The 27562-nt window shown below is 50.2% G+C and overlaps 2 protein-coding genes across 6 annotated transcripts; one reads left to right on the top strand and one right to left on the bottom strand.

Moving 5' to 3' along the window:
* METTL6 (methyltransferase 6, tRNA N3-cytidine) lies at nucleotides 1–13639 on the bottom strand. Of its 5 annotated transcripts, none has more exons than XM_075547195.1 (7): nucleotides 13537–13629; nucleotides 12879–12998; nucleotides 11623–11994; nucleotides 10819–10953; nucleotides 6526–6696; nucleotides 657–798; nucleotides 1–279 (listed from the first exon to the last, which is right to left on the bottom strand). In XM_075547195.1, the coding sequence occupies exons 3-7, from the start codon at nucleotides 11845–11847 to the stop codon at nucleotides 59–61; spliced, it is 894 nt and encodes a 297-aa protein (XP_075403310.1). In that variant the 5' UTR covers nucleotides 11848–11994; nucleotides 12879–12998; nucleotides 13537–13629; the 3' UTR covers nucleotides 1–58. The 5 variants fall into 5 exon arrangements, 4 of the variants coding, with proteins under 4 accessions (XP_075403310.1, XP_075403309.1, XP_075403311.1 ...); XR_012784019.1 differs by lacking the exons at nucleotides 1–279; nucleotides 12879–12998 and adding exons at nucleotides 1679–1736; nucleotides 2971–3063 and having other exon boundaries at nucleotides 733–798; nucleotides 13537–13639; XM_075547194.1 differs by lacking the exon at nucleotides 12879–12998 and having other exon boundaries at nucleotides 13537–13639.
* Nucleotides 13622–27515, top strand: EAF1 (ELL associated factor 1). The gene is made up of 6 exons (XM_075547193.1): nucleotides 13622–14006; nucleotides 15397–15491; nucleotides 18857–18993; nucleotides 21443–21642; nucleotides 22905–23138; nucleotides 24494–27515. Exons 1-6 carry the CDS (start codon nucleotides 13637–13639, stop codon nucleotides 24538–24540), a joined length of 1083 nt encoding a protein of 360 aa, XP_075403308.1. The 5' UTR covers nucleotides 13622–13636; the 3' UTR covers nucleotides 24541–27515.
* Nucleotides 27516–27562: the final 47 nt, after the last annotated feature.

Raw genomic sequence — 27562 nt, 5'->3', positions numbered from 1 at the left:
GTACACACACTTTTTAATGCAAAAAATTAGACACACTCAAATATAAAAATATGCAAAGTTAAAAAAAAGATTTTAAACTTTCCCCTGTGTCAGGCTGTGTGCCCAGGGGGTCAGGGTCATGGGAAGAGGGTGCTGGGCTCTTGGGAGGCTTCCGGAATTTGCTCTGGAGGAAAACTCTGGGTACACACAGGCCTTCTTTTTTATTCACAGTCTCCCGGAACACGTACTCGTTCACCACTTCTTCATAGCCGGTGTCCGCAAAGAGTCGGGCCAGGAATTCTGCAGGACACAGGTCAACAGTGTTCATGGCTTAATCATGGCCTGACATCTATGTCGAGAGGAGGGGCAGGGGCCGCACCTACTCTGCCCTCTGGCCTCCCACCTTCCCCCTTCATCCAGCGCAGGTCTCAGCAAGGCAGGGCCTGCCCCTCCCCCCCCCCCCCCCCCCCCCCGACGCCCTGACATTGTCACAAGTGGGGGCTTGTGAGCGCACCAGTGCAGGGCTCATGTCTGTTGCCCCAGAGGCTCAGCTGGAGAACTGGCTCCAGGGACTCAGGCACGGGAGCTCCAGGACAGCTGCCAACACCAGCAGTGGCAGTTTAAAGAGCTGGAGAGACAGCAGACAGAATTTTAAGGCGAGGTTCCATTCATCTTACCATCAGTGAAAAAGTATGACCTGGTTCCATCCTGTCTGACGTAAAAGTTTTCTCCAAGCTTGCTGCCGGCTTTAAACCTCAGCATAGCATGATCGTACAGCCCATAGTCACGGAACAAGACGCATTTGCCTGGTTTTAGTACCTACAAGACAAAAGCAGGCTGCTGGTTACCATGGAGAGCTTGAGTCTAATAGAGCTTATTGCATCTTTTAAAAATCTGATGAACTTAGAGATTACAGTAACCTAGAAATTGTGAGAATTATGAACGGGGCGACTGAAACGCAGGCAGTCGCTGGGTCATGAGCATCCGGTGCCACAACCTACAGTTACAAGCTACGGCATTGAGGGGAAGTGAATGGCTCGTAATGACACACGGGTCCTACTCTGTGCCGTGCCTCGGGGCAGCAGCATCACCCCGATTATTACTGTGCTGCTTTTCTCATCGTTCCTGCCACTGTGGAATGTTGGCTATGCACAGAAACGTACACGACCCACTTGAGACTCGGAGAAACATGTGAGGTTAGATGGGAACGGTGGGGAACTACCGATTCAAGTGTAAAAACAGCCTCAGGAGCAGGGTCCATCCACAGCCCGGGGGCTGTCTGTGCCCATGCCCACGTACACGGGAAGGACCTCATGGGGCATCACTCGGTTCTGTTTCACAGCAGTCAGCTCAACTTGGAGGCCAGCAGCACAAACACACGGGCAGGAACTCAGTAACCACACAGGATACCTTCTAGGCATCTTCAGAGGAGCAGTGTCACAGCTAAATGAGAACGTAGCGACCTTGCTCAAGGACATCTCAGGACCTCTATGTGGCAAAATGTTCCTCCAGCCCTTTACGACCTTCCCCTGGCCTATGATACCATACCAAACCACCTCTTTTAAAAAGCTATCAGAAAGTCTGCTTTTCGCTGATTTGGGCTGCCGTTCCTCAGTCTGAATCTCGGGTCTGGTTTCCCTGTTTGCTTAGCTCTTCACGGTGCTAGCAGCTGATGCACGCCTAGCACTCCACAGTTCACCAGACATGTGTCCCCGAATCTTCGCAAGCAGGCAGGAAGAAGCATTATTGATATCTTCCTGTGCGACAAGGAAAGGGACACGCTAAGAAGCTGCATGATTTGCTTGAGGATCATCAGGTAGCTACTGAGTTGGAGATTCAGGACTCACAACAACTATGGGCAAAACATCTCACTCTGCAGCAGGGGCGGCCCCTTCACACCACTGACGAGAGGCAGGCTCACAAGGGAGGGGGACCTGGGTATGAAGATGGCAGTGGTTTAGCAAAGGGGTCTGTGAGAGCACCAAGTGGTGCCTCCCCAGCTGAGCCTTTCCAAGTTCCCTGTCAGAAGAGACGAGTCTCCAAGGCTCCAAGGCAAGATTAGCAGTACACAGTATTTAACAGCTCTGATCTTACACAGCCAAATACACCCTGTGAGCTTTTCAAAATGAAAAGTAGTAGACAAAGTGGCACTTATTTGTGATAGGAAAATTCTTTCAAATTGTGTGACCTATCAATGACAGGGAACTTCAAAGGAGGGACTGATCTGAAATCTTCTCATTCTGACCCATCTCATCCACAAGATGATTTTTAAAATATTTACTTTCAGATGGACACATGCCAGTTATTGTCATCACCCCCTAGACAAACCAATGTGGCTCCCATTTCAGTCAAATAATGGGGAGGCTTTCACACAAGGAGGGTCTCACTTCCTCGGAATAACCAATCCTTTGAGACACTCAAAGACCAAGTTCAGGAGGCCGGCAGGGTGAGGAAAGAAGGCAGGATGGAAAGAGGAAACCCGGGCAGAAGTGTGGCACACTGTGGGGACTGCAACCAATGACATGAAATCAAGGACAAAGACATGTATGCACGGTTGAGTGGAAAACTGATTTGTTTTGTAGCCCAATTCAAAACAGAATGTTAAAAAAAGTATCTTATATACTCGAGTATAAGCCAACTCAATTATCAGCTGAGGCACCTAATTTTACCACAAAAACTGCTTTAAAATGTGCTAAAAAACTCGGCTTCGACACGAGTACACATGGCAGGTGCTGTGCTATCAGTGCTACTGCATCGTTTGCTGCACACTCCAACTTTCCAAACAGATCATGAACTCATCCACAAAACTTGCCAGCGGGCATTTTAACGGTACTCAGTGAAGAGTCTCATGAGGAAAAAAACATTTTACTTTGCTCAGAAATCTAAGTTTTAAAAACGTGACTTATGGAGAAGAGAACATTCTGAAATCTTCTTAGAAGCCTTCCTTTAGAAGAAGGGCAAGGTGGCATGGACGGGAGACAGAACACTCACTCCGGAATTTGGAAGTCTTGAGTCAACTCTGTTCTCCCACTAACGAGCTGAGCGACCAGAAGTAATGTCGTCCCTCTGAGTTAGCTTCCTGGTCTGTAAAACAGTAAGCGGGAGACTAGTGCCTCTGACCATGGTGCTGCATCATTTACCAGCATTTTCCAATGTGACGTTCCTTCATGTCTGCACCTCGAGTCGAGAGGAGATTGATTATACCTACTTTACAATAACAAAGAATCTTAAGGACTTGCCTGAGGTCTCAAGGCAGACAAGGTGCATCAGGGAAGAGTGAAGTCTAGGTCGTCCGACGGTAAATGCGGTTTATTTTCAGTTCACCATTCTATTCCAGAAGAAGCCCTGGTGGGGTAGTGGGTTACAAGTTGGGCTGCTAACCACAGACCAGCAGTTTAAAACCACCAGCTCTGGAGGCTCTGTGAGGAAGCTGTGGATTGCTAACCGCAAGGTCAGTGATTCAAACCCACCAGCCACTCCTTGGGAGAGAGCTGAAGCTATCTGCCCAGTAAGGATTTGCTGCCTTGGGAACCCTACCGGGTTGCTAAGAGACTGGATCAACTGACAGCAGCTGTGTGTGAACTTAGGTAGAAAAATAGTTACACCTTTAACTTCACAACCTTTAGCATGCCTTCATTTATAAGTATTAACAACAAAGCATTTTCTCACTAAGTCACAGATATTTCCAGACTGTGGTATAGCTCTAGATGATTAGCATTCACCACTACTTCAAAAGCATGGTATTTGTTTGACTTACCACTAGATCTTAATAGTGTATTAGTAAAGGTATACTTATTTCTCATATTATAGATCAGTCTTACAACAAATTTTCTAACTGACTCCAATAGTGTTTGCCCGTGTAATGCTAGTTTTTCTTTTGGCCTTTAAAGAAATTTGGAGAAGGGGTTCAACGGACCAGAATGGGGGTGAACAGACAGGAGTAGCTCAAAGCCCTGCCCTCGAGATGCGCCAACCTGGACTGTGCTATCAGTTCACTGTCCACTGTCTTTTGGGGAGAGCAGGGTGGGGGCGGGGTCACACTGCCTTCAGCAGTTTCTTTCAAAATGCAGCCCATGTCCTTGCACTTAGCTGAGCGCATGCTCCTTCAGCGTGGCAGCGGCTGCAGTGGGAACGCAGCGCCCTCTCAGTAGCCCCACCCTCATCTGTCAGGACTGGGCCGTCAGACAGGTTGATTTTGTTCCTCGCGGGGTCTCACTGTGGTTCCTTTTGTGTTTCCCAGACTACCGAGGCTGTCGCCTCCGATGTTACTGCACCACACCTGGGCTTCGGCTGTGACTAGTCACATCAGCCCATTCCTAATGATACACAGGAATGCTTTATATATTCAGGGTATCAATCATCTTTTGTTAGTGCTGTATGGACTGTAAATTCTTTCCCATCTTGCCTTTTCAGTTTCTTTAGAAGATTTGAAACTCAATTAATCACTTTTATGTTTAGAACGCTTTGAGTCTTTGAGAGAATGTTTTCCCATAAAATGAGCTCACAGAGTTTCTCCTACATTTTCTTCTAAAAGTTTTAAGTTTTTTGCCTTTAATTTGCCTGAAAAGAAACTTTCTACTCAAACCACCTGCCATGGAGGCGAAGCTGACTCACAGCCGCCGCCGAGGGCAGGCAAGAACTGTCCCTGTGGGTTTCCGAGACTGTCACTCTTCACGGGAGTAGAAAGATTAATCAGACGCCCACAGAGGGGCTGGTGGTTTCAAACTGCCGACCTTGCGGTTAGCAGCTCAAATTGTAACCCGCTACGTCACCATGGATCCTTTATTTTTCTACAGCATTTGCACTTTGAATCAAACTTATTTCCCCACATGGATAACCAGTGGCTCCAGCTCTTCCTTTCCCAGCTGTCCTCAGTGCCATCTCCACAGTACAAGTTGCAGTGTGTGTGTGTGTGTGTGTGTGTATGGAGTAGGAAAACTCCCCTTGTACTCCACTGGTCACTTGGTACCCTCTGCCAGCTCATTCTTTTACAGGAGTGTTTTGGCTATTCTTGGGCCTGTGTTCTTTTCTGACTTTAGAAGCCACTTGCCATGCGTCTCAACACCTATCGGAATACGCATTGCAATTGTACTGCTCAAATAAAAGAGCATCGATGTCGGGCTATAGGTGGCATTTCTGTCCAGATACATTTTGTTTACTGTCCTTCAACCAAACCACACAGTCTAGTACAGGTCTGGCACAACAGATTCTTTTAGAGGTCCGCTACCACTGAGTCGATTTTGACGCATATTGACTCTTTATAAGGTTTCATGATTTCAGCTACAACCTGTCTGGTAATGTGTGTATTTCCACAGGAAAAAATTAATTATCTAATGGGTTTCTGGTGCCTTAAAACTTCTACCACACTATTTACTTTACAATAACTAAGGCCAGGGTTGTATTTTGAATATATAGCTCTGAGTACAATAAAGCACTTTGAACCAGCACCTCACCTTTTCGACCTTGTGGAATGTTCTGCTCTCCCCCCGAAAGGCAGAGGCCTCAAGCCCAGGAACTCACTGAACCTTCAAGGTCCTGTCTTTCTAGATCATGCACCTGCACACAGCAGGACCACCTCCCCACTCCTGAGGACTGCACCCTCACCAGGCATCACTTGGGTTTGGTCCCAAGCTTGTTTGTGCCAGGTGTGCGTGGCTTTATAATCACATACATCATAAAGTTTGGAATGTGACTAGAAAGCACTTTATTTTCTACAAAAAGGAAGCTGAGTTATCGCCCTGATAACACAGTACTGAACAACGCGCTGTTTCATGAGGGGCATGGGAACCCACCTGGGAGAAAACACAAAAGACATTTCCCAGCTGTCTGCAAACGTTTGCTCCGCATTGCGCGTGTGGCGCTGCACGAAAGGGAGCCGCTGCTCGGCCACACAAAGAAAGGCCTTGGCCTTCAGTCAGCGTGATGAAGCAACAGCGGTGTACATCAGGGTTCCTGGATGCTTACTTTTGACATACAGTGACAGTTGCCGACTGTTAATGTACACGAGAACACTTATTTCTGTGGCTGTTCAAACACCCTTACACACGTATCACCTCACCTGCATCGCACCGTGACTTTGTGGGAGGAGCTCCCACGTGACAGACAAGGACACTGAGTCTCAGAGACGGAGCTGAGGGGGCGGCTCCCTAGACTATGTGCGAAGCTTGATTTCGGGCCTGCTACAGCAGCCACCTGGTGGCCACCAGTTTCTCCCTCCTCCAAGAGCAACGCGGTGGGAGTGACAACAGCCACACAAGCATGACTGACTTTTCAAGGCACGCACCATGTTCTTGGTGTTGGGCCCGCACTTTATACGCGTCTCAGAAATCTCTGATGTGGGCACTATCCTCTCAATAATGAACTGGCCATGCTTGTCAGAGCAGCACGGCCACTGCACAAGGCAGATGTTGGGGGGGGGCGCGTTTCATGCTCTTTCCGGGCACTGATGGCACAGCCTACCTGGTGAGAATGGCGGGAAGCCGTGGCTCTAACGGGGCAGGAAGACCGATACAGCCGGTGATCACGTGCACCCCCCAGCTGGCTCACCTGGTACACGTTGTGTAAGACGCGGTGCATCTTGTCAGGGTGAATAGCTGAGAGGACAAAGATCAACAGGACAGCGTCCACAGACTCGGCGGGCACGTGCTCCAGAAGGTCATCGGCAGTCAGATCACACTGGAACACCTTGCATCGTTCTGAGTCATAGGAAGGGTTTTTCTAGAGAGGGAACAGGACACGCCGTTTTAACCCGGCAGCCACGTCCATGTAGAAAAAGGCAGCATCAAAAGGAGGGGCCATCCTCCCCCGTGTGCCGCTGCACGGGCCTGCGCACTCACTCTGTTCCTGGGAGCGCCGAGGACCACACCACTCTTCTAGACCAAACGGGCCATATTTACCAGGGGCCTCAAAAGGGTGGAAAATTCCATCATCTTATAATGCCATCTTACCAAAAACGTTTTCAACCCCCCCCCCCCCATATGACAAGAGGTAAGGGTTCCGTTCAGTAAATCACTTCACCCATCTATCAAACCTGAACCATTTAGAAGCATATCATTTTGGAGGCGATGACCCACAAGTGGTCGCGTCCTTACTCCTCTTTTGAACCACTGCCCAGCATGAGCCCCAATCTTCTGAGAAGTGCTTCTGACTTTCTCTCACTGAGATGTGCCCGTAACAAGGATATGTCAAAAAGTATTGCTATGGAACCACAGACAGCTTTACTAAAACACACTCAAACATGAGGCTACTGTTTCTCGACCTACCCTTCATCTCCGTCGTTACACTTCTGACGGGTGCTTGCACCTCCCTCATGCTGCCCTGCAGGAGCCCTGGCGTCATGGCTACACGTGGTTGTGGGTGGCTATGCCATCACAAGGGCAGTTTGAAACCACCAAGCCACTCCTTGGGAGAACGAGGCTTTCCATTCCCATACAGTGAGTCTTGGAAGCCTACAGGGCAGGACTACTGTGTTGCTACGAGTCGGAATTGACTCAATGGCAGTAAGTTTGAACATTTCCCCCCATAGAATTATGGACTGTTTTGATTTACCCCATGCCCGAGCATCCTCAAGGGATTAAAATAATGTTCTTTGAAAATGTTGAGTTTGACAAACAAAAAGACGTCTGACAAAAAGTGCCAGGTATATCAAAATACAAGAAAAACCCAATCTGAAGCGAAAAAAAACAGGACTCAGATCCGACAGAGATGTTAGAACTATGAAAACTCACCGCCATGGAGGTGGTTCCGACTCAGCAGAGTAGAAGTGGCCCTGAGGGTGTCCGAGGCCGTACATCTTTATGGGAACAGAAAGCCTCAACTCTCCCCTGAACTATCACACTAGACACGTAAAAAGCAGTGATTCAGATATTTAAAGGCTCTAAGAAAAGTAGACAACATGCACGATTAGATCATTTCAGCAGACACACAGGCAATAGGAAATAGGTGGAAATGACAGGCATAATAAAAACAAAATATATAGTTACAGAAATAAAGAATGTTTTTAATGAGTTAATTAGCAGATCAACAGAGTCTAGGTAATAATCACTGAGCTTGAAGACAGAGCAACAGAAATTATACAAACTGAAAATGCAAGAGGAAAAAGTAAAAACAAAAATTAAGCAGCCAAGAGCTATGGGGCAGTATCAGATGATAACACATAAATGAATTCAAATGTCACAAAGAAAACTAAGAATGCGAGAGAGAGCGAGAGAGCGAGAGCAAGAGCAAGAGCAAGAGCGAGAGCGAGAGAGAGCGAGAGAGAGAGAGAGAGAGAGAGAATGAGAACATGAATAGGGGACCAGAAAAATATTTGGAGAAATGAGATCTGAACTTTCTCAGATTAAAAATAGAATAACCCAAATAATAGAAACATCCAGTTCTCACTTCTCACTGCCACGATGTCAATGCCGACTCAAAAGGACCTATCCCGTGTGAGTTTTTAGGAGGCAGAAAGCCTGCTCTTCCTCCCACAGAGTAGCTGGACCTTATAGTTAGCAGCCCCCTTGTAAGCACTCTGCCACCAGGGTTCTGATAGATAGGTGATTAGGTCTCAGTGCTTGGAGTAAAACACTCTGAAACAATGTTGGAGACAAAAACCTTAGCTCCTCAAAAGAAAAATATTAATGAGTGTGGCATTCCAACATTATAATTGGAGAGAAACCACATAGCACAATGGGAAAGGGTACTCCTATAATATAAGCTCCACGTGGGTGGGGATGTGTTTCTGTTTGCTGCTTAATCTTGGTGTTTACAACTGTGACTGGCAGATATTAGGCTCTCAATATTGGTTGAACTTGTTAAATACTGAGATTCACGTAGGAGGTAAAACTAATGCTTCTTTGTATATGACAGGAGTCTTCAACCGCCCTGGTAAGCAGAGAAGAACAAGTTAAAATATGAAGACATAACTTTTTCCCATGAAATTGGGAAAAATAAGACCGAGAATAACACATATTGTGGCAATGAAAAAGGTACTTCTATTTTATTGGTAAAAATATTACAAATTGGTAAGACCTTTTCAAAGGCAATTCAGCATTAGCTATTAAAATCCCAATGTGCTTTTTGTTGGTGGGTTTGTTTTTAATCCAAGGAACTGCACTCTTACATCATTCACCACAGAGAAACACATGTGTTTGGGGAACATGTGTTCATCATATAACAGATAGTCACTTTAGCGCCATTGAAAGTGTGGAATAGAGCATGACGTGCCCAGTATACAGAATACAACAGGGAAACAAAAGTGTGGTCAATCAATATGTACCAACATGAAGAACTGTGCAAGACATAATCGAGATAGAAGGAAAGCAAGTTTTAGTACAATATTAACTTTTATTTTAAAAAGTCCAACCAGTACTAAAACCATCTAAGGTTGATGTTTACCTGTTGCTAACTTTTTTGCTAAGAGCACAAGGCTGATATTTTGTAATGAATGAATCAGACAGTTATCAAAACTAGCTTACTAACAGTGAAATTACCAGACTTTACTGCCTCCTAAGTAAAGCGGCGTGGCTGTCTATGTACATATAACGTACAGACACGGGAAACTTAACACCGCTTCAAACCCAGGGACAAGGGAGTAACAAGTGATCCAAAATCGGTGGCAAGAAGAGTGTAAGAGGCCTGGTAGGGCTTGATCAGGGGCAATGTAACCAAGAGGAATTACTGAAACTGAAATGAAGGCTGAGCATGATAGTGGGACAAGAGGAAAGTAAAAGGAAATAGAGGAAAGAACTAGGCATGTACATATGTAAATATATTTATATATGACGGGGAAATAGTCTATGTGCATATATTTATAGGCTTAGTGTTAAGGCAGCAGATGGACATTAGGCCTCTACTCAAGTACTCCCTCAATGCAAGAACACTTTGTTCTATTAAACCGGCATTCCATGATGCTCACCTTCCCGACATGATTGGTGAATAAGCAAATGTGGGGAAGAAAGCTGATGGTGCCCGGCTACTGCAAGATACAGCATCTGGGGTCTTAAAGGCTTGAAGTTAAACAAGTGGCCATCTAGCTCAGAAGCAACAAAGTCCACATGGAAGAAGCATACCAGCCTATATGATCATGAGGTGTTGATGGGATCACGTAGCAGGTACCAAAGAACAAAAACTTATCATTGTGAATGAGGAGGGTGTGGAGTGGCGACCCAAAGTCCATCTATAGGCAACTAGATACCCCCTTACAGAAGGGTCTCAGGGAAGAGAAGACTCAGTCAGGGTGCAGTGTTGCAACATATACAACTATCCTCTAGTTCTTTAATGCTTCCCACGCACACCCACCCCCCACTATCATGATCCTGATTCTACCTTACAAATCTGGCTAGACCAGAGGATGGACACCGGTACAGAGAGGAACTGGAAACACAGGGAATCCAGGGCAGATGATCCCTTCAGGACCAGTGCTGAGAGTGGCGATGCTGGGAGGGTAGAGGGAAGGTAGGGGAGAAGAGGGAACTGATTACAAGGATCTACACATAACCCTCTCCCTGGGGGATAGACAACAGAAAAGTGGGTGAAGGGAGATGTCGGACAATGTAAAATATGACAAAATAATAATAATTTATAAATTATCAAGGATTCATGAGGGAGGGAGTCGGGGAGGGAGGGGAGAAAATGAAGAGCTGATGCCAAGGGCTCAACAAGAACGCAGATGTTTTGAAAATGAGGACGGCAACTATGTGGAGTATATGGCAATCACACTCGTTTTTAAAAAGAAAAGAAGAGAAAATCCCACCAGGCCAACAGCTGGCTCACTCTGGAGCAGCAGGACGGGTAGCGAGGGGACAGGCACGTCTACCGAAGCAGAAGCGAGACAGAAGACGGGGCTGGGGCACCAACCTTCACGTGCTCCACCGCTCTGGGAGAAAAATCGCAGGCATAGGCAAATATATTCAGATCGTCTTCTAAAAGTGGGAATAAGCAGTTCCCAACCCCACAACCAGCTTCAAGCACTGCCAACTTTTGCTCTGCAAACTGGGGAAGAGAACTCAGTTACAACACAACTCCATCTGCAGGGTGAGGAAACAAGCCAAACTAGCAGGGCTGGGACATGAGTGGACAAGGTTACACCTGGAAGCTCACTTGCCCTCTAACTACTCAAACACTGGACAGTTGGGGGGGGGGGGGAGCAAACACTGCGATTGCACGATGGCCAGCAGAACACACTCTGGGGCTAACGTGCTGCCAGTGAGACCCGTTTCTCCATTTGCCACCCCCTCCATGGCTCTGCCCCAGCCCCATCCTCGGGAAATCCTTGAATTAGCATGGTGTCCCAACTTCACCTGCAAATGGGGATAGTCGTACCTACGTTAGTGATATGATTATAGGGTTTAAATGAGAGAACACATGTAGAGTTCTTAGAAAAGGGCATGATTAAGTGTTCATTAGCACCAACTATTATTCTTCTTAATTTGCCACTAAAGCCAACTCAGTGTGGATACAATGCTTCTAATTTTAAGGAAATAAGAAACGCTCATTAAAGTTCCCTCTCCTGTGAATTAGAAACAACTTGAGACCAAACAATATGCTTCTCTCCCTGGGTCCAAGGCATTTTAATAGGCTTCCCCTCCCACACAGGAATGAAACCTTGTCCATCCACTCTAAATGGAGAACGGCTCAGATAAGGTTGTAAGGTTGGCTTACATCCCGGCATGATCTCAGCTCTTCAAACTCTCTGGTGGTCCAGTGCCTGTCTTTGAAGAAATTCGTACTGTTTCTTTTGTAAAACAGGTCCCAGTTCTTCTGGGCTTCTTTTTCTAGTTTCTGTTGTTTAAAGTCAGACACCAAGGCCTGGTCTCTTTGCAGCTTCTCCTCTTCCTCAGAGCTGAGAATCCTTGCCTGCAGCCTTGTCCTTGGTCCAGATGCCATTTCAGAAGTTGACAGTCACACACTTGGCACTGCTGGGGCGTCTCCACCTCTTCCCTGCCTGAGAACTGCACGCCAACACTGCGGACACACACCTTTTTGGATATGTCTCCCCACATAAGGCTCCAGCTCGGGCAGAATGGGGTGCGTCTGTAAGGAGGGTGGGGGGGAGATGAGATTCTGGTGAAGAGTCCTTTAAAGAGTCAGGTCCTATCCACCAAACACAACATTCTGTCTCTGTAGGTGAGGTCACAAAGAAGTCTTTGCAAGACATTATCTCCCCCAGCCTGGTCTATCTCCTGCCAGCTCCTCAGGATTCAGCAGAAGAGATTAGATTTAGGATATGCTTACCCTGGTATGGCCTCATGAACAGTAACTAAGAAGACCCTCTTCCAAAATGGACATTCACAGGCAAAAACCTCACTGCCATCAATACACTCAACTGTGATCGAGTCAATTCTGACCCACAGTGACCCTGGAGGACAGGGTAGAACTCCCCGTGTGGGTTTCCAAGACCCTCAGTCTCTACGGGGAGCAACTGGTGCTTTCAAATGGCTGATTTTGCGGTTAGCAGCCCAACATATAACCACTGCACCACTAGGGCGCAGAGCCCACTGCCAGAGACCCTAGAGCCACGGTTCTCAACCTGTGGGTCGCGACCCAGGGATTGGGGGGTAGAAGGTCAAACGACCCTTTACAGGGGTCACCCGATTCAAAATGGTAGCAAAATGACAGTGATGAAGTAGCAAAAAAAATAATTTTATGGTTGGCGGGGGTGGGGGGGTAGGGGTGGGGGTGTGACCACAACACGAACTGGATTAAAGGGTCTCGGCATTAGGAAGGTTGAGAACCACTGCCCTAGAGCACAGGAGCCGCTGATGGGGTCTGTCCTGAGCACTCTAGTGCTCTGGCGGCCACTGTGCCAGCAGGGCGCTCCCACGGGCACAGGAGTTAGGATTGCAACACGCATCCTGGGAGGGACGAGATGCCATTCAAAACAGACACACAACAGCCCCTAACTTCCAGACGCTTACATTCAGTGGCCAGGGCTGTCTCATGCCCGAACTCCTCATTGGAAGCACAATGCGTCAACTCTTAGCGCGAATCTTTAGAGTTTATTGGAACTCCCTCTCCCCTCTAAATGACCGAGGAACCTTGGGCGGAGAAATGCTCATTAATTTTCATCGTCCGTAAAGGGCGTGATGTGAAAAACAATCCTAAGAGCCAACGCGGCACGGACTGGAGGCGAATGCTCAATAGGTGGCCGGAAAGGTGGTCCAGTTTCCCGGAGGCTCCGTTTGGTCAGGAGTTCGGTCGAGGTCCCTGCACAGTCAAGGGGCGGTAGTCTACGGGGTGGGGGCGTCGCTTCCCACTGTTTCTCCGTCCCCCCTTGATGGGGGGGGGGTCCTTAGTATGCCTCTAATGATTTTTTTTTCCTGCGAACGAGTCACATTCTCACTCGGCGACCCTACAGAACGCGGGAAGAAAGCCCCAGGGAGTTCCCGAGACGGTAACCCTTTCTGGGAGTAGAAAGCCCTGTCTGTCTCCCAAGGGCGCCTGGTGGTTTCAAACGGCTGACCACAAGGTCCAACGCATGACCACTACGCCACCAGGGCTCCGCCTCTGCAGCGACTCCCTCCGTATAAACTAGGCCCCCGCGGGCCCACCCCGGCTGTCCGATCGGGGATCTACCTTTCTCGGTTCCGGGGTTCGCCCGGCAGCGCTGGGGAGCAGCCGCCAGAACGCGAGCTCGGCCCGGGCGGGCGGATTCCCGGAACGGGCTTCCGTTGCCATGGCACCGCCCCCACGGCTTCCGCCACGAGCCCAGAAGTCCCCCCGCGACGCCGGAAGTCTCGCGGCCTTACTTCCTCAGAGTCGGCCCCCTCCCCGCCGCGGAGCAGGCGACTTGGTTCCGGCCCCGGGCGGGCGCCGGCCGCGTTCTCCGAGTGCCCCGGAGCGCTGTCGCGGGGGCACTGCTCTCCCGGACGCCGGCGCCGGAAGCTCGGGCGGCGATTGCTCCCGCCGGGCGCCGGGCTGGGCGCGAGGCCCGCGCGGGGCCATGAACGGCACCGTGAACCCGCTGCTGGACCGCGAGGAGCACTGCCTGCGGCTCGGGGAGAGCTTCGAGAAGCGGCCGCGGGCCTCTTTCCACACCATTCGCTGTAAGTCCGCTCCCGCGGCTTCCCCTGCGCCCTCTCCCCGGCCGGCCGCGACTTCATTCGTTCCTCGGGCTCCCCAAGTCCAAGGACACCCCACCCCCACCTTCTCTCGCTCCCCGAAGCCCTCCGGAGCTTCGGCTTTTTCCTTCTCGCCGCTCTTTGCAAGTCAAACTCTTCCTCACTTCCAACTTCTTTTGCCCCCCCGAACCCCAAACTCTTTTCGGAACGCCTTTGACCTTTTTTTAAAAAAGAAAAAATAATTTTTCTCTAACCAGCTTTTAAGCCATTCCCCACCACTCTCGGTCCGTTCCGTAAAGGACGTGACCCCACTTAGGATCCCCCCCCCCCGAGTTCTTCCCCATCCCCCGCAGCTCCTTTAAGACCCCCTCCCCCATCCACACCCCGCATCCTCTTCGCCCCCGTTCTTCCTTCAGCCTTTGCTCCTTGCCATCTCGGTTCTGCCCCCACCCCACCCCGCGCCTGCCTTTCACCCCCTCTCCTCCCCGCGCCCTGGGGCGCCCGCCTCTTTCGTCGACTTGGTGGGCGAAAGCGGAATCTGTGATCCTGGCATAAAACTAAAGCTCGGTCCACGTTTGGAATCGACAGGGAGCCCCGGGCGTCAGGAAGGCCCCAAGAGTCGTCACGCTGGACCCTTTCCCTGCGTGATTATAGACTCTGGAGGGAGGAGACGGCCACGCCACGTCCTGGTATAGATTGGCGAAGAAACCGGCTGACTGGGCGCCCCTTTGTGATTCACACCAGCAGCTCCTGGCTTCCTGTCTTGGTGATGCTAACGCTGGTCAGGACTTGTTTTTGTCAGAGGAGCGAGGGCCGAGGGCGTGTTCCATAAAGAAGTTCCTTCTGAGCGTGGTCACTTGCCGGCCATTACTTGACTTCCTGGCCGCACGCGCCCTGCTCTCAGAGAGGAGAGGAGGGTGTGAACCCAACAGCCTTTCCTGACCACTTACCTTGGTTGATGTTTCATGGGGGGCGGGGAGGGCCACGTGGGATTTAAGTGAGACGACTGGCTTATGCACCTGCCCTGAAGATGTTTCTGCAGGTGTGAGTTAAAAATGGAGGAAGATTTTTCACGTCGTCCATAGAATTGCTGCAATAATTACGACATTAATTTCCATCTGCCACTTAGGAGAACAAAGTATCTCTGCTCAATAAAATGTCGTGTGAATTCTAGCTTCCCCCTGTCCTTGAATTAGTCATTTACGAAATCTTGTGTGATTGTCCATAGGGGCTCACTGTTACACTCTGCATGTGTTGTCAAGTTTGTATTTGTTGCTAGCTGAGTAGAAATGGAAGGTCCTTCAATCCGAATGTGCTGGAAGCCCTTGGCATAAGTAACTTAGTAGTGGGTAAATGCTTTCTCCTTTCCCTTTAGATGATTTTAAGCCAGCATCTATAGACACTTCCTGTGAAGGAGAGCTTCAGGTGGGCAAAGGAGATGAAGTCACAATTACATTGCCACACATCCCTGTAAGTTTACTGCGTTGTTGTTTTACTAGAGCATCATCGTGAACCCTTGTATTTCGTTACTGTAACTAAGCTTTCCAACTGTGAAAACATTTGAGATTTCTCAAGTGCCAATGCAAGAGGAAAGGAGTTTGGGAGGGTGGCGATGAGATTCAAGCTTCCAGATGCTGGGTTATAAATGGTTCTTTGGCACCTTGCTCCTCCTCCCACCAGTCGGCTGCCGAGTACCCAGGGTTCCTCTGGATTGCTAATCTTCCTTTTCCACAGACATCTCTTCCTTCCAAGCCTTTCTGAAGAGAAAGAAGCCCTTGGCCCATGCCTGCTGAGAGGGAGCAATGGCCCTCCAGGTGGACAGGGTAGTCATGCTGGGGGTCGGGCTGATGGTCTCAGCTATGCACCTGGGGACCACTGACCTAGAGATAAAGAGCCCACATAATAGGTGGGTGGAGAACCGTCACAGAGAAAGCCCTTTGTGAACCCCTGCCTGAAGGGTGAGGCAGAACACTCAATGAGTATGCGTCCCTGCCCTGGTATGTAGGGTCCTGAAGGCGGAGGTAGGATGAGAAGAATGGCTCTGCACCTGAGACCTGGAGTGCTTTCTGCTGGGGGGGAATAATTCCCCGCCTCGTTGCCTGGGGCAGATGACATCACCTCCCTTTGGCCCTTAGGTTCCCAAGTGTAAAATGCAAAGGCTGGAAAATGGTCCCCAAGGCCCCATCCAACTCTAAATTGTTTACCGGAGTCAAGCTGATCTTGATTATAAGCAAAGGAGTATCGGCTGTGTTCCCTTTTAAACAAAGACTGGACACCTACTGTGTGCTGGCTCACTCCGAGGTACTGAGAACTGAACTGCAAACAGACAGTTCTCACCCTATGAATAAGAGTTGAAATAAATCCGAAGGGGGAAAAGCACTTTGTTGTAACCAGTTGAGGAAGGCATCCCTAAGGAAGTGACCTTTGAGTAGATCTGAAGGCTGAGAAATTACAGGGAGGAAAGGCAGGAAGATGAGAGGCCAGCTCTCTTAAGTTCTGGATCCGAAAAGCCAAGGGGTGAGCCGGACAGGGGCGATAGCTGGGGCAGGGCAAGGAGGCTGCTGTGAGGTTTTGGGTTTGGGCCCTTGGGAGATCCGCAAATTGCTCCAGAGCCATAAGCGGCTCTTTGGGTACGTACATGTGGCTCAGAAATAAAATGGAAAAGATTTAAAGGACATCATTCAGATCATGGTGATTCCGTGGGTTTATAAGAATCTATTTGTGGCTCTTGAATAGTTGTTAAATTGTTGTGAAGGACAGGATTGGCTCTTCTTAAAGTGTGCTGACCCCTGACCCTGAGCAGTTAGACGGGAGAGACGGGGCACATGCACGCATTAGTCATCCGTGCCCTCTGGGCTGTTAGGGAAGCCTTGGGCTGCTAACTGCAAGGCTATGGCTCACACCCCTCAGCCACTCTTTGGGAGAAAGAAGAGGCAATCTATTCCTATAAAGATCTGTAGCCTCGGGAACCTATGTAAGGGTCACTGAGTTGGAATGAGCTTGGTGGCGGTGGGTTTGGTTTGGGGCTTACTCTTCTACGCAGATAGCCTGGGATGATGGCCCCTTGGCTAACTGACTGAATGAGAGCCATCGATAGATAGGCCCATTCCAAAGAAAACTGATCCCACAGAAAATGGAAAAATCATCCAGCGATATCGTTAATATCTCACGCAAGTAGCATGTTGGTGGGGGAGTGAGGGCAGAGCACCGCTCTTAGTGATCCTGTGTGACGGAGTAGAAATGCCCCTGGGGTTTCTGAGCCTATAAAGCTTTACAGTAGTAAAGAGCCACAGGAGGTTACAGCCCGGCCTGTAATCCACTCCACTGCCAGGGCTTCTTGACCGAATGCTGAAGATAACTCAGAAAACCATGGCAGCAGTGCATGGACCGGAGCTGCCAGAAATTCCAGCTGGATTCAGAAGAGGACACAGAACAAGGCATGTCGTTGTTGATAATCAGATGGATCTGGGTTGCAGGCAGAGAACACCAAAAACATGTTTACCTGTGTTTCATTGACTATGCAAAGGCGCCCGACTGTGTGGACCATAGCAAGTGGATAGCACTGTGTGAAATGAGAATTCAGAACACCCGGTTGTGAGCATGCAGAACCTGCACGCAGACCAAGAGGCAGTTGCTCAAACATTGGGGATACTGCCTGGTTTTCAACCAGGAACACGGTGTCAGGCGCGTGTTCTTTAGCGCTCCTCTTCAAAGTGTATGCTGAGCAAATAATCTGAGAAGCTAGGCTGTGTGAAGAAGGCTGCAGCGTCAGTGTTGGAAGAAAACCTAACCCGATGCAGGTGACATAACTTGCTTCCAGAAAAAGCAAAGGGCGGAAGCATTCACTGGTGAAAATCGAACACTCAGTGTAGAGTTCACCTCAACAGAGAACGCAAAAACCATCATGACGGAACCAGTAAGCGAGTCCATGATAGATGGAGAGAAGCTTGAAGTTGCCGGCACTTTCGTTTAACACACCACAGTCAACGCCTGCAGCAGCAGCTGTCAGAAAATCGTGACTTACTGTATTAAGTACAGTGATGGTGACGGACATTGACGGCACCATGGACTGCTGGAACACAAATAAGCCTGCCTTGGAGAAAGACTGCTAGAACTCGCCTTAGAAATGAGTGTGGTGGGACACGTTATCAGGAGGTGTGAAGAACACTGGAGTAGCAGGTCGGCGAACAAGAGGAAGACTCGGAGCTAGACTGACACAGTGGCTATAATAATGGGCTCTCACGGAGCGGTTATGAGGATGGCGAGGATGGACAATCATTGTTTTATTCTGTTGTACACACAGTCACCGAGTTGAAACTGACCCAGTAGCACCCAGCACAAATCTCTCAGGGTCATCCCTTGTCCTTGGAGAATGTGGCTTTGGTTACTTAGCATGAGGGGGCAACACTGGACTACAGATTACAAGGGAATACAGACTGGCTTTGTAGTTTCTGGACAAAATCTCTTCCCCGTCAATTCCGTTTTCCATGAACGTTTTGTGAGCCCTCACATAGTGACAGCCTCCTCAGGTGTACTCCAAATATGGCTAATTTATTTTTCTTGGTTCACGTGTTTCCAGGATGTGTAACATTTTCCCAATCGATAGAAAAGCGTTAATTCAAAACACTCATGTGACTTCCTTGCTGCGATAGAACCAGTAGCGCAGCATGGATTCTTGCTCTGCTGTAATTCGCCTGGCCAGGAGCTGAGCGAGAACCCCGTTCGCTGTGCATGTTTGAGTAGCTCTGGTGAAAGGTGTGTTGTGTAGCTGTGCTCTCTCTCGCTGGCGTGCTTTTCGTATGTTTTGGTTGATCACCTCCTTTTGTGGTAAACAGGGATCCACACCACCCATGACTGTGTTCAAGGGGAACAAGCGGCCTTACCAGAAAGACTGTGTGCTCATTATTAACCACGACACGGGCGAGTATGTGCTGGAGAAGCTCAGTAGCAGCATCCAGGTCAAGAAAACGAGGTATGGGACGAACTGCACACGCAATCTCTGTAGCTCTGTTGTAAGACTGTGATGATCTACTTCACATGTTCGATCACCGTTTATCTGTGTAATCTAAGATGAGTCGGTAAAATGTATCTTTTCTTTGAATGCAAGAAAACTGCTGGGGAAATGGAAAGTACTTTATAATTAAACCAGTCATGGTTGTTGATGAGCTTATCACCCCAAGGGTAAGAGTTCACGTCGAAGGATGTGTTCCTTACTTGGTGCAGTTGCACTTAGCTGCGAACTGCGAAGTGGGCAGTTTGAACCCACCCGGCAACCCTGAGCAACAGGGCCAGCCATCCACACCCGAGACCAAGCCTGCCGCCGGCGCATGCCTCCGACTCACGGCGGCCTCGTTCGTGGGTGAAAGAGCAGAACTAACTGCTCCTGAGGACTGATCTCAGCTTTACGGAAGAAGACCGCCAGCCCTTTCTCTCCGTGCGTGGCTTAAACCCTCCACCTTTAGGCTGTTAGTTCGCTGTGAACTGCCTGTGCTGCCATGCAGCCCCGTGAGCTGCAGCTCTGACCCGACGCTCTGGTTTAAATTTGTGGGCTTCAAGCATAGAATAGTCCTTGAAGGGTACATTCCCAGGGTGAAAACGTGAGTGTTTAACAAGATATGTTTGAGATCACTGTAATCCCCAAACAAAGCTTTGCCTGTTTTCTTGAATAGTGAACTCAATCCAATGGGCAGTTTGTCTGGTTTGAGACCAGTTAGCTTTTGTTGGACAGTCAGAATTTCGCCTGCAATTAGAAGGAACCAACTGGGTCTAAGGTAGTGAAGTCTGAAGCCTTATTCTTGTCTATGTTCAAAGGGAGTCAGTCCTAGAGATTCTGTGGGAGGCGTGCTGGGCTGTTACCCCCCAAGGTGGCGGTTCAAACCCACCAGCTGCCCCTCAGGAGGATGAAGATCTGTCTGCGTAGGGTTTGAGTTAGGAGTCAGGGCTGAGTCAGTGGCAGTGGGCGTGGTTGTTGGTTTTGGATTTTCCTGTATTGCTCATTGCACAAAAAATAAGCATAGCCTCCATGAGTCGAGCAGGTAAGTACCCGGTGCTGTGCCTCTACAGGTTGCTATTAGGAAGGTGCTGCTGTTCCCCACTCCCTTTTCCTTAAAGCCATCTCCAAGCACTTTTCATTATCGCACGATGTACCTTCTAACTTTGTCTTCAAAACAGCGTGCCAGATTGAATATAAAAGAAATACAAATGCAATCGCTTAGACACAATTAAGATTGATACTTTATGAGGAATTAATGAAATGCACATTCATCTTTAATTTTTAAATTTAGGTTTTAACATGTCTTAAACATCTAGTCGATGCCGACTCATAGCGACCCTACAGGATGGGGTAGAATTAGCCCTGCGAGTTCCCGGGGCTGTAACTCTATAGGAGTAGAAAGTCCTGTCTTTCCTACTCAAGGGAACTGGTGGTTTCAAACGGCAGACCTTGCGGATCGCAGCCCGGGGCATAACCACCATGCCACCAGAGCCTCTGTTGAAAGAGGAGATGGACTCCATGGCAGTTAGTTTGGTTTGGGGCACCATATGTCCTTATGTGTAGTCATAGTTAGTCTCCGCTCAGTTTTAAACGAAACATGGAAAACACGATATTTGGCTCTTTTAACATTTTGAGGGGTTGTAATGCAGTCATCTTAGACACGACTGAGGGTGACTAGTCCTCTCACAGGCTTGCAGTGATGCACGCAGTTCAGGAGGTGGTGAAGATGGGGCCTCAGCCAGGTGCCCTGGCCTGTCCAGCAGAGCCCTGACCTCCTTGCCGCTCCGGCAGTCCCAGCCTGTGGGGGGTCTGGGGCCTGTTAGTCCTTCACCTTCTGGTCACGTGGTCGGTTCTCTTGCTCCTTCGCGGGGTGGGGCTAGCAATACCCCTTCCCCCCCTCACCTGGCAGCCTGTGACACAGGGCAGTCACTCACCTGCCAGTTCAGAGCCGCTGTGTTCATCGCACACATTTGAGAAGTGTGGGACTGGTCCATGTGCAAGCACAGTTTTTCAGGGATAGGATTTTCTGAATTTGGAACGGACTACTTGAGCTGGTGCGTGACAGAAAAGCAAGTGATAAGTAATGGGTGGTTTGAAAGTGAGCCTTTGATCAGGAGGTGGTTGTATTTGGTGCTGTTAGTAAAGTGGGTTCTCTTCCTCCACTGCATCCTGTAGGCCTGTCTGAACCTCACTATAAAACGTCAGCTCCACGGGGAAGCCAGTGTGTTTTCGTCTGGACTCCCTGGGGGTGATGTGTGGTCCCTTCTGCGTTCAGTGAGTGCTTTGTGAAGTTCTCATATGAGATGGTAAATTGCAGGTCTGGAGAGCACAGGGTTCCACAGAGACCGCCAGCTCCTCTGCTGCCAGACATTGGTGAACCCACCGACGTTTTCAGTCTTCCAACTTACTCTCTGTTTCCTGCTTTCAGAGCTGAGGGCAGCAGTAAAATCCAGGCCCGAATGGAGCAGCAGCTCACCCGGGCCCCACCACTGCCACCACCCCCGCCGCCACCCCCGCCACCACCACCTATGCCGTTCAGAGCTCCCATGAAGCCTCCAGCTGGGCCCAAGACTTCTCCCTTGAAGGATAACCCCTCACCTGAGCCTCAGCTGGATGACATCAAAAGAGGTAGAATGTTTGCAAGCTTCTATAAAACAAAATCAAATCCAAAACAGCCGTGGGTCGGGGACTAGTAGCATGCTGTGGCGTGATCAAGGATGTGTGCGCAGAGCAGCACCGTCAGTGAGTATCTCGAGGTTTCTCAGCTTCCCAGTGCATACAACAGTGACAGTCCCACCATGGTCGACGCCAGGGGTCCTCAGACAAGGACATTTATCCGGCCTGCGGGGTGTTTTTGCCCCGACTTTTTTTTACTTCAAAATAAGATATGTGCAGTGTGCATAGGAATTTGTTCATGGTTGTTTTTAAAGTAGAGTCCGGCCCTCCATCAGGTCTGAGTGACAGTGTTTAAAAGGTCTGAGCACCCCTGGTCTGTATGCAGTGTACAGCAGCGTTAGGAGACAGTTTGCACTAGCACGCAGAATGAGCACGGGCTCCTGGGACCGGCGCCCTCCACGCCAAGCCCACCCCACGCCCCGGGCTTGCTGCGCCTTCCTGTGCTTGCGAAAGCAGCAGTGCCAGTGAAGCCCAGTGAGTCAGGGCTCCGGGCAAGACCTCGCCCGCCTCTGGGGCCGCACATTCAGCAGGGGCAGTTGTGTCCGGGAAGGAGCGCCGAGCCTGCATCCGACCTCCCCACCCCCAGGGCTGCTTCTGCAAGGGCCTTGGAATCCGTCTGTTGGCACGGAACTTTTCCTGTGTGCCAGGGCCGTGGGGAACCCCCGGCTTGTACCCCACCTATCACTGCTCATTTGAGGTGGGTTCAAAACAGGCACCAAGACCTAGCTCCTGAGCGAATATTGTTTTCAATGTTTGACCATCATTTTTCTCTTACTTGGGTTTAATCTCACAATCTGGGATTGTGCAAAGGGACTGGGGACAGGGATCTTGTCTTGCTTTTTAAGTAGATAGAGGGATCAAACCGCCTACATTGGGTTTCAGAGGCTGTACATCTTTATGGGAGCAGACAGCCTTATTTTTCTCTCTTAGAGTGGCTGGTGGGTTTGAACTACTGATCTTGCCATTAGCAGCTCGGTGCTTAACAGGACTCCGAGGGCTCCTTACAACAAGGGAAACTAAGCTGACTTCTACAGAACTGTCAGTGTCGAGTGGGCCGCTTTGTGGTTCTCTTGAGGGGGTGTCATGTTCTCCGTGCCCCTTTGGGGAGAGGAGGTTACGTTTTTCTTTCATTGGCTCGGGTGTGTGTGTCCTTTTAAGGGTGGGAGGGTCCGTGCTCCTTCTTGCTGTTGGAGCTGACGTGTGTTTCTCCCCAGAGCTGAGGGCCGAGGTGGACATCATCGAGCAGATGAGCAGCAGTGGTGGCAGCAGCTCCTCGGACTCAGAGAGCTCCTCGGGCAGCGACGAGGACAGCTCCAGTAGCGGCGGGGAGGAGCACGGCCCGGCGTCCCCTGCTCAGCCGTCACACCAGCAGCCCTACAGCGGCAGGCCCGCCGTGGCCAACGGCACCAGCCGGCCCCAGGGCAGCAACCAGCTCATCAACACCCTCAGTACGTGGCCGCTCCCTCACCACAGTGCTCCTTTCTTAGCGTGCAGCCTGTAAGCCTGCAGGCAGTTGAGGCATAAGGAGGGTCTTGGCCGAAAGGAGCTGGCTGAGAAGGAAGCAAGCCCACACTATGGATTCGTTCCTTGTCTTCTCCACTCGCCCTGTCCTCAGTTGGGTTTTATGACTTCTGCAGAATGCTGAGACATGGCAAAGGCTCTTTGATGCTGATTTACCAGCTGGCTCTGGGGGCAGGAACTACCAGCCTTTACAGACCAGCTCCTAGAACGAGGCTCCACAGAGCCCGCAGCCTTGGGAGCTTGTGCCCGTAGGCTTTGTTTGGAGACTGAGCAGCCTCTGGTGAGGGGAAAGCCTGATAATACTGTGCTAGCCTTTCAAGCAGAAAAGAGTGAAAAACCCAATGTCTTTGGGAGGGGCTGGCTTCTTGGGGTGGCTTCCTTTCAGGAAGATGGACGGTGATGGTAGGGAAGCTGACCCAGGTGGGCTGAGCCTCTGAGCCTTGCCCACACGGGACAGGACATTTCTTTCTTGTCCTGTGCATTGTCAGGTGCCTACGATTATGCCTGGCCTATGCCCACCCAAAGTGAGTCATCCTCCTCCCATGTGTTTCAACCCAAAATGTCTCCAGATATGGCGAGATGTCCTGAGGGGTCAAAGTCACCCCAAGGAGAGACCACCACTTCAGGCTCCAGTCTCTGTTCTTCTACCTGGTCCCAGAGTCCAGGAGTCCTGCTCTGCTGTTGGCTGGGAACCCACACCTAGCTTTGCACGGGGAGTTGGGTGTTTGCAGGGGGAAAAGCCAAGTCTCTGGTGGCTTGAACCCAGTTCTTGGAGACAGTTGGAAGGGAAGGATGCAAGGGGCCTCTGGGCAGTCAGGGCTCAATCAACACCTTTGTGGAGGATGGAAGATTGGGGTCGGGTGGGGCTGGGACATCTGACAGGCCTCAGCTGTGCACCTGGAGACACTGCAACTCACACTGAAGTCCACACATTTGCGAAGCCCTGGGGTGAAGGGAAGAGTGAAGTTGGTGTGGGTTCTTTTCCTGGAAGAGGGCACCTGGATCAGAAGCAGATCTCCCTCAAAACAAATGGATCCATTTGAATCTGGATCCAATAGATATTCCTAAGGGATTTAACACCAGGGCTTTGGACCAGTTCGTTCCAGACTGGGTCAGAGTCTCCCATTTTAACCAGCTCTCCAGGTGCTTTGGGGATGTGCATTGTGATTGTGCCCCTTCTCAGGGCTGGTACCAGAGCCACCACCGCTATGACCACCACCTGAAGAGGAGGTGGGAAGCCTGTGACTTGGGTTTGACTGGTGTTTTTTTTGTTCTTTTCTAGGAAATGACTTGCAGTTGAGTGAATCTGGCAGTGACAGCGATGACTAGAGCCGCGCCTTTCGGGATCTACTTTCTGGTGCACAAACATGCTACAGGACGGGGCTGCTTTTGCTTGGAGGCCACTGCCCCGAGGCAGCCACTGTGGCAGTGACTGAGGCCGTAGTGTGGGGTCCTGCGGCCCACAGACACTCAAGTCCTGAACTTAGAGGTGGCGGGTGATTTCCTCATGTACCCTGTGAGCAAGCTCGTGTTTCGGAGTTTAACTAGATCTGTAGAAGAACTAGCAGTTCTATTTCCAACCGGTGAACCTTGGTCATGAACCACACAGACAACTCTGCAGTGGTCTCGGTTACTCAGCCTGGGACCTGCCACACCAGCCACTTGGTTCCCAGCCTCACCAGCCACCACTGGGTCTGCCCAGTGAAGTGAAACAGCCTTGGGTGTGGGGGCGGGCAGGGAGGGAGCGAGGAAGGGAAGCTCAGGCGGCAACATGCAAATACGTTAGAACCACTTTGTTGACGCCGACAGTCCTGTGTAGGGCTAGACTGAGACCCTGAGGAGAGGTCAGCTGGGGAGAGTCCAGAAACCTGCTGGCAGCCTCCCGCGTGGGAGAGCTGGGCTCTCACGGGTCTCCTGGCCTTTCCCCGCCTCCCCTGGAGTTTCACTTGCTGGCACCAGAGGTTCATCTACATTTGGAGCTTTTTCTGATTTCCAAAAGGCAAAAGGGTTGGATCCTTCTAGCTTGAACTTAGATTGAGACAGTCCCTACAGGTGTTAGCTGAGCGAACGAATTAGACCAGCAGCCTTCGGTCTGGTTTGTGTGGCCTGGTTGGCTTGGGGCTGCCTCTCTGGATAGGTCTTTTCTCAGGGCCCTTCCTCCAGTGGCCTCGAGGGAGGGTGGCCAGAGGGAGCGTAAGCAAGGTGCAGGGAAGAAGCCTGCGAGCAGGTGGACCAACGCTGGTTTCCGAAAACGAGGCTAGTTGGGAGTTGTGCGAAAGGAAGCGAGCACGCTCCCTGACAAGGTGGTGTTTCTGGTGGTGCCTCTCTGTCCCTGTGCCCTGACCCCCAGGCAGGTGGTGGGTGTCTGGACAACTAGAACACCGTCACAGGCTTGCCTTTTGCTGCGTGTAGTTTTAGGCTGAGTGTGGTTGCTCGTGAACCTTCCATGTTGGATGACTGTGTGCTAAATCGTTAGTAGAGAGTGGCCCGGATCAGTAGTCTGAACGGCTGTGTCCTGAGCAATTTCTGTCCACTTTGGTTGAGTGCCCTTCGAGACATTAAAACAAGATGCTTCTTCCTCTGCTCCCTCCCTCCCCACCTGTGAGGAGGGAAGCTAGTGGCTTGCGACAGGGACTTGGTTGGACTTACACCTTACAGCATCCACTCTGGTTTCATTCACATGGTGACTGACCCCAGGGGCTGGACCCATGGTGAGGCCCAGAGACCCATTGTCCAGCTCCCCGCTCACAGCACTCACCGCTAGTGGAGGTCAGCGGCCCCTCTCTGGTGGGGTGGTGGATTTCATAGGCTGTAGGAAGTGACTTATGAAGAATGGGTCATTGATTCCTAATTCCTTGGTAATGACGAGCCCTGGGGAAGTGGCGGGCGACTTGAATTGTTACGGATGGGGGAATTGTCTTGCTGCGTATAACTTGCTCAAGCTTGGGCAGGTTCTAGGAACTTGAACTAAAAATAATCTTATTTAAGCCTCCCTCTCTCTTTTGTTTTTTTTCCTTTTTTCCCCAAGCCCCTGGTGGATGTAGACAGAACTGTGGACTTGGGCCTGTGGGGTCATGATGGCTTGTAGAGGCCACGCTGGCCTGGGACCAGGGCCCCCGCTCTATTCTCTGGCCCTGCACGCCTCGCTCCACAGCTGCAGAGCTCCCTGCACAGGGCACTCACGGTTCCCTCTGCGCCCACCAAGGAAGGGATCTCTTCCCGAGTTCAAGAACTGGGCTTCGAAAGCTGCTTTTCACCAGGACCCTTGGGCCAGCCACACTGGCCTCCTTGTTCTTGCCGCCCTGGGCCACCCACTTTTCAGGGGCTCCATCAGCCTGCGGGAACTCCCGCTTGGTGCTCCCCTTCCTCTGCCCCCAGACTCCATAGGTGCCGTTCTCATGGCTTCTTCCTAGTTCCCTCACCCACGTCGAGTGGCCGGGAGCACGTCCTCTTGAGCGAATGCCTGGAACGCAGGGCTGTCTTTCTCAGCTCGTCCAGACCTAGAGTGCTGGGGTGAACATGAGGTGCCTGTGGCCTGGAGGAGAGGCGGGGCAGCACATACTCTCGCTCACTCACGGCACAAAGCACAGGCAGAGCTGAGACCAGGCCCAGTGTTTGGAGACAGCTGAAATGCATCCCAGCTAAAGATACGCCCTGAATCTTGTGACTTAGTAAAATTGTACACCACTTCTCCCCCCCCCCCCCCTTTATTGTCTGCCATTCTGTGGGTTGTGGAGACTTACAACTGGTTTTCCCAGGGGGCCATGGTAAACGTTCTGCGAATTACCAAAATCAGTAACAGTGCCACTCTGACTCGTTTCTCTAGCAGACGCATTTCCTGTGTGTATCCTGTGAATTTCTGCGTGCTTTGGTGGTGGGAAAACTTGGGAATTCCGTATGAGAAGAGGCTGGCTCAGTAGGATGTGTGTGTGTGAGGTATTTATTGCACTGTTTTGAAAGAGAAGTAGTCTATTCTGTGGACTGGTATTAGGTACAGCCAACTTGATTTTCCCTCTGGCAAGGAAGGTCGGGTTCCCAAAACTCGGGCCTGACCCAGTAGGCTGGGAGACATGACCAAGTGAAGCTTCAAGATTTAAGTGTTTTTGTTGCTCATGTCTTGGTTTTACTGTCTTCTTTAACAATCTTTTAAGGTCTTCTGCCTAAAACTTCTGTTTTGCTTAATTATGAAGTAGGCATGCATGTTTACATTTATGTAAAATATTTTTGCTGTGTAAAATTTGGGGTGTTTTGGTTCTCTTAAAGAAGATCACCATATTTAAATAAAAATGAAGGTCAGCAATACACTTACGTCTTGGTAGCTTTCTTACTTTCTTTTTACATTAAAAAATCT

The sequence above is a fragment of the Tenrec ecaudatus genome, chromosome 4 (genome assembly GCF_050624435.1).
Source record: "Tenrec ecaudatus isolate mTenEca1 chromosome 4, mTenEca1.hap1, whole genome shotgun sequence".
NCBI classification, from domain to species: domain Eukaryota; kingdom Metazoa; phylum Chordata; class Mammalia; order Afrosoricida; family Tenrecidae; genus Tenrec; species Tenrec ecaudatus.
This window is presented reverse-complemented; position numbering and strand designations above follow the sequence as displayed.

Coding starts and splice junctions, on each gene's coding strand:
- METTL6 (XM_075547194.1), bottom strand. CDS start 11,847: ATGGCATCTGGACCAAGGACAAGGCTGCAGGCAAGGATTCTCAGCTCT. Junction 6,697..10,818: donor GAGCGGTGGAGCACGTGAAG/GTTGGTGCCCCA, acceptor TTCCCTCTCTAG/AAAAACCCTTCCTATGACTC. Junction 280..656: donor GTCATACTTTTTCACTGATG/GTAAGATGAATG, acceptor TGTGTCCTGCAG/AATTCCTGGCCCGACTCTTT.
- EAF1 (XM_075547193.1), top strand. CDS start 13,637: ATGGCACCGCCCCCACGGCTTCCGCCACGAGCCCAGAAGTCCCCCCGC. Junction 18,994..21,442: donor ATCCAGGTCAAGAAAACGAG/GTATGGGACGAA, acceptor TCCTGCTTTCAG/AGCTGAGGGCAGCAGTAAAA. Junction 21,643..22,904: donor GCTGGATGACATCAAAAGAG/GTAGAATGTTTG, acceptor GTTTCTCCCCAG/AGCTGAGGGCCGAGGTGGAC.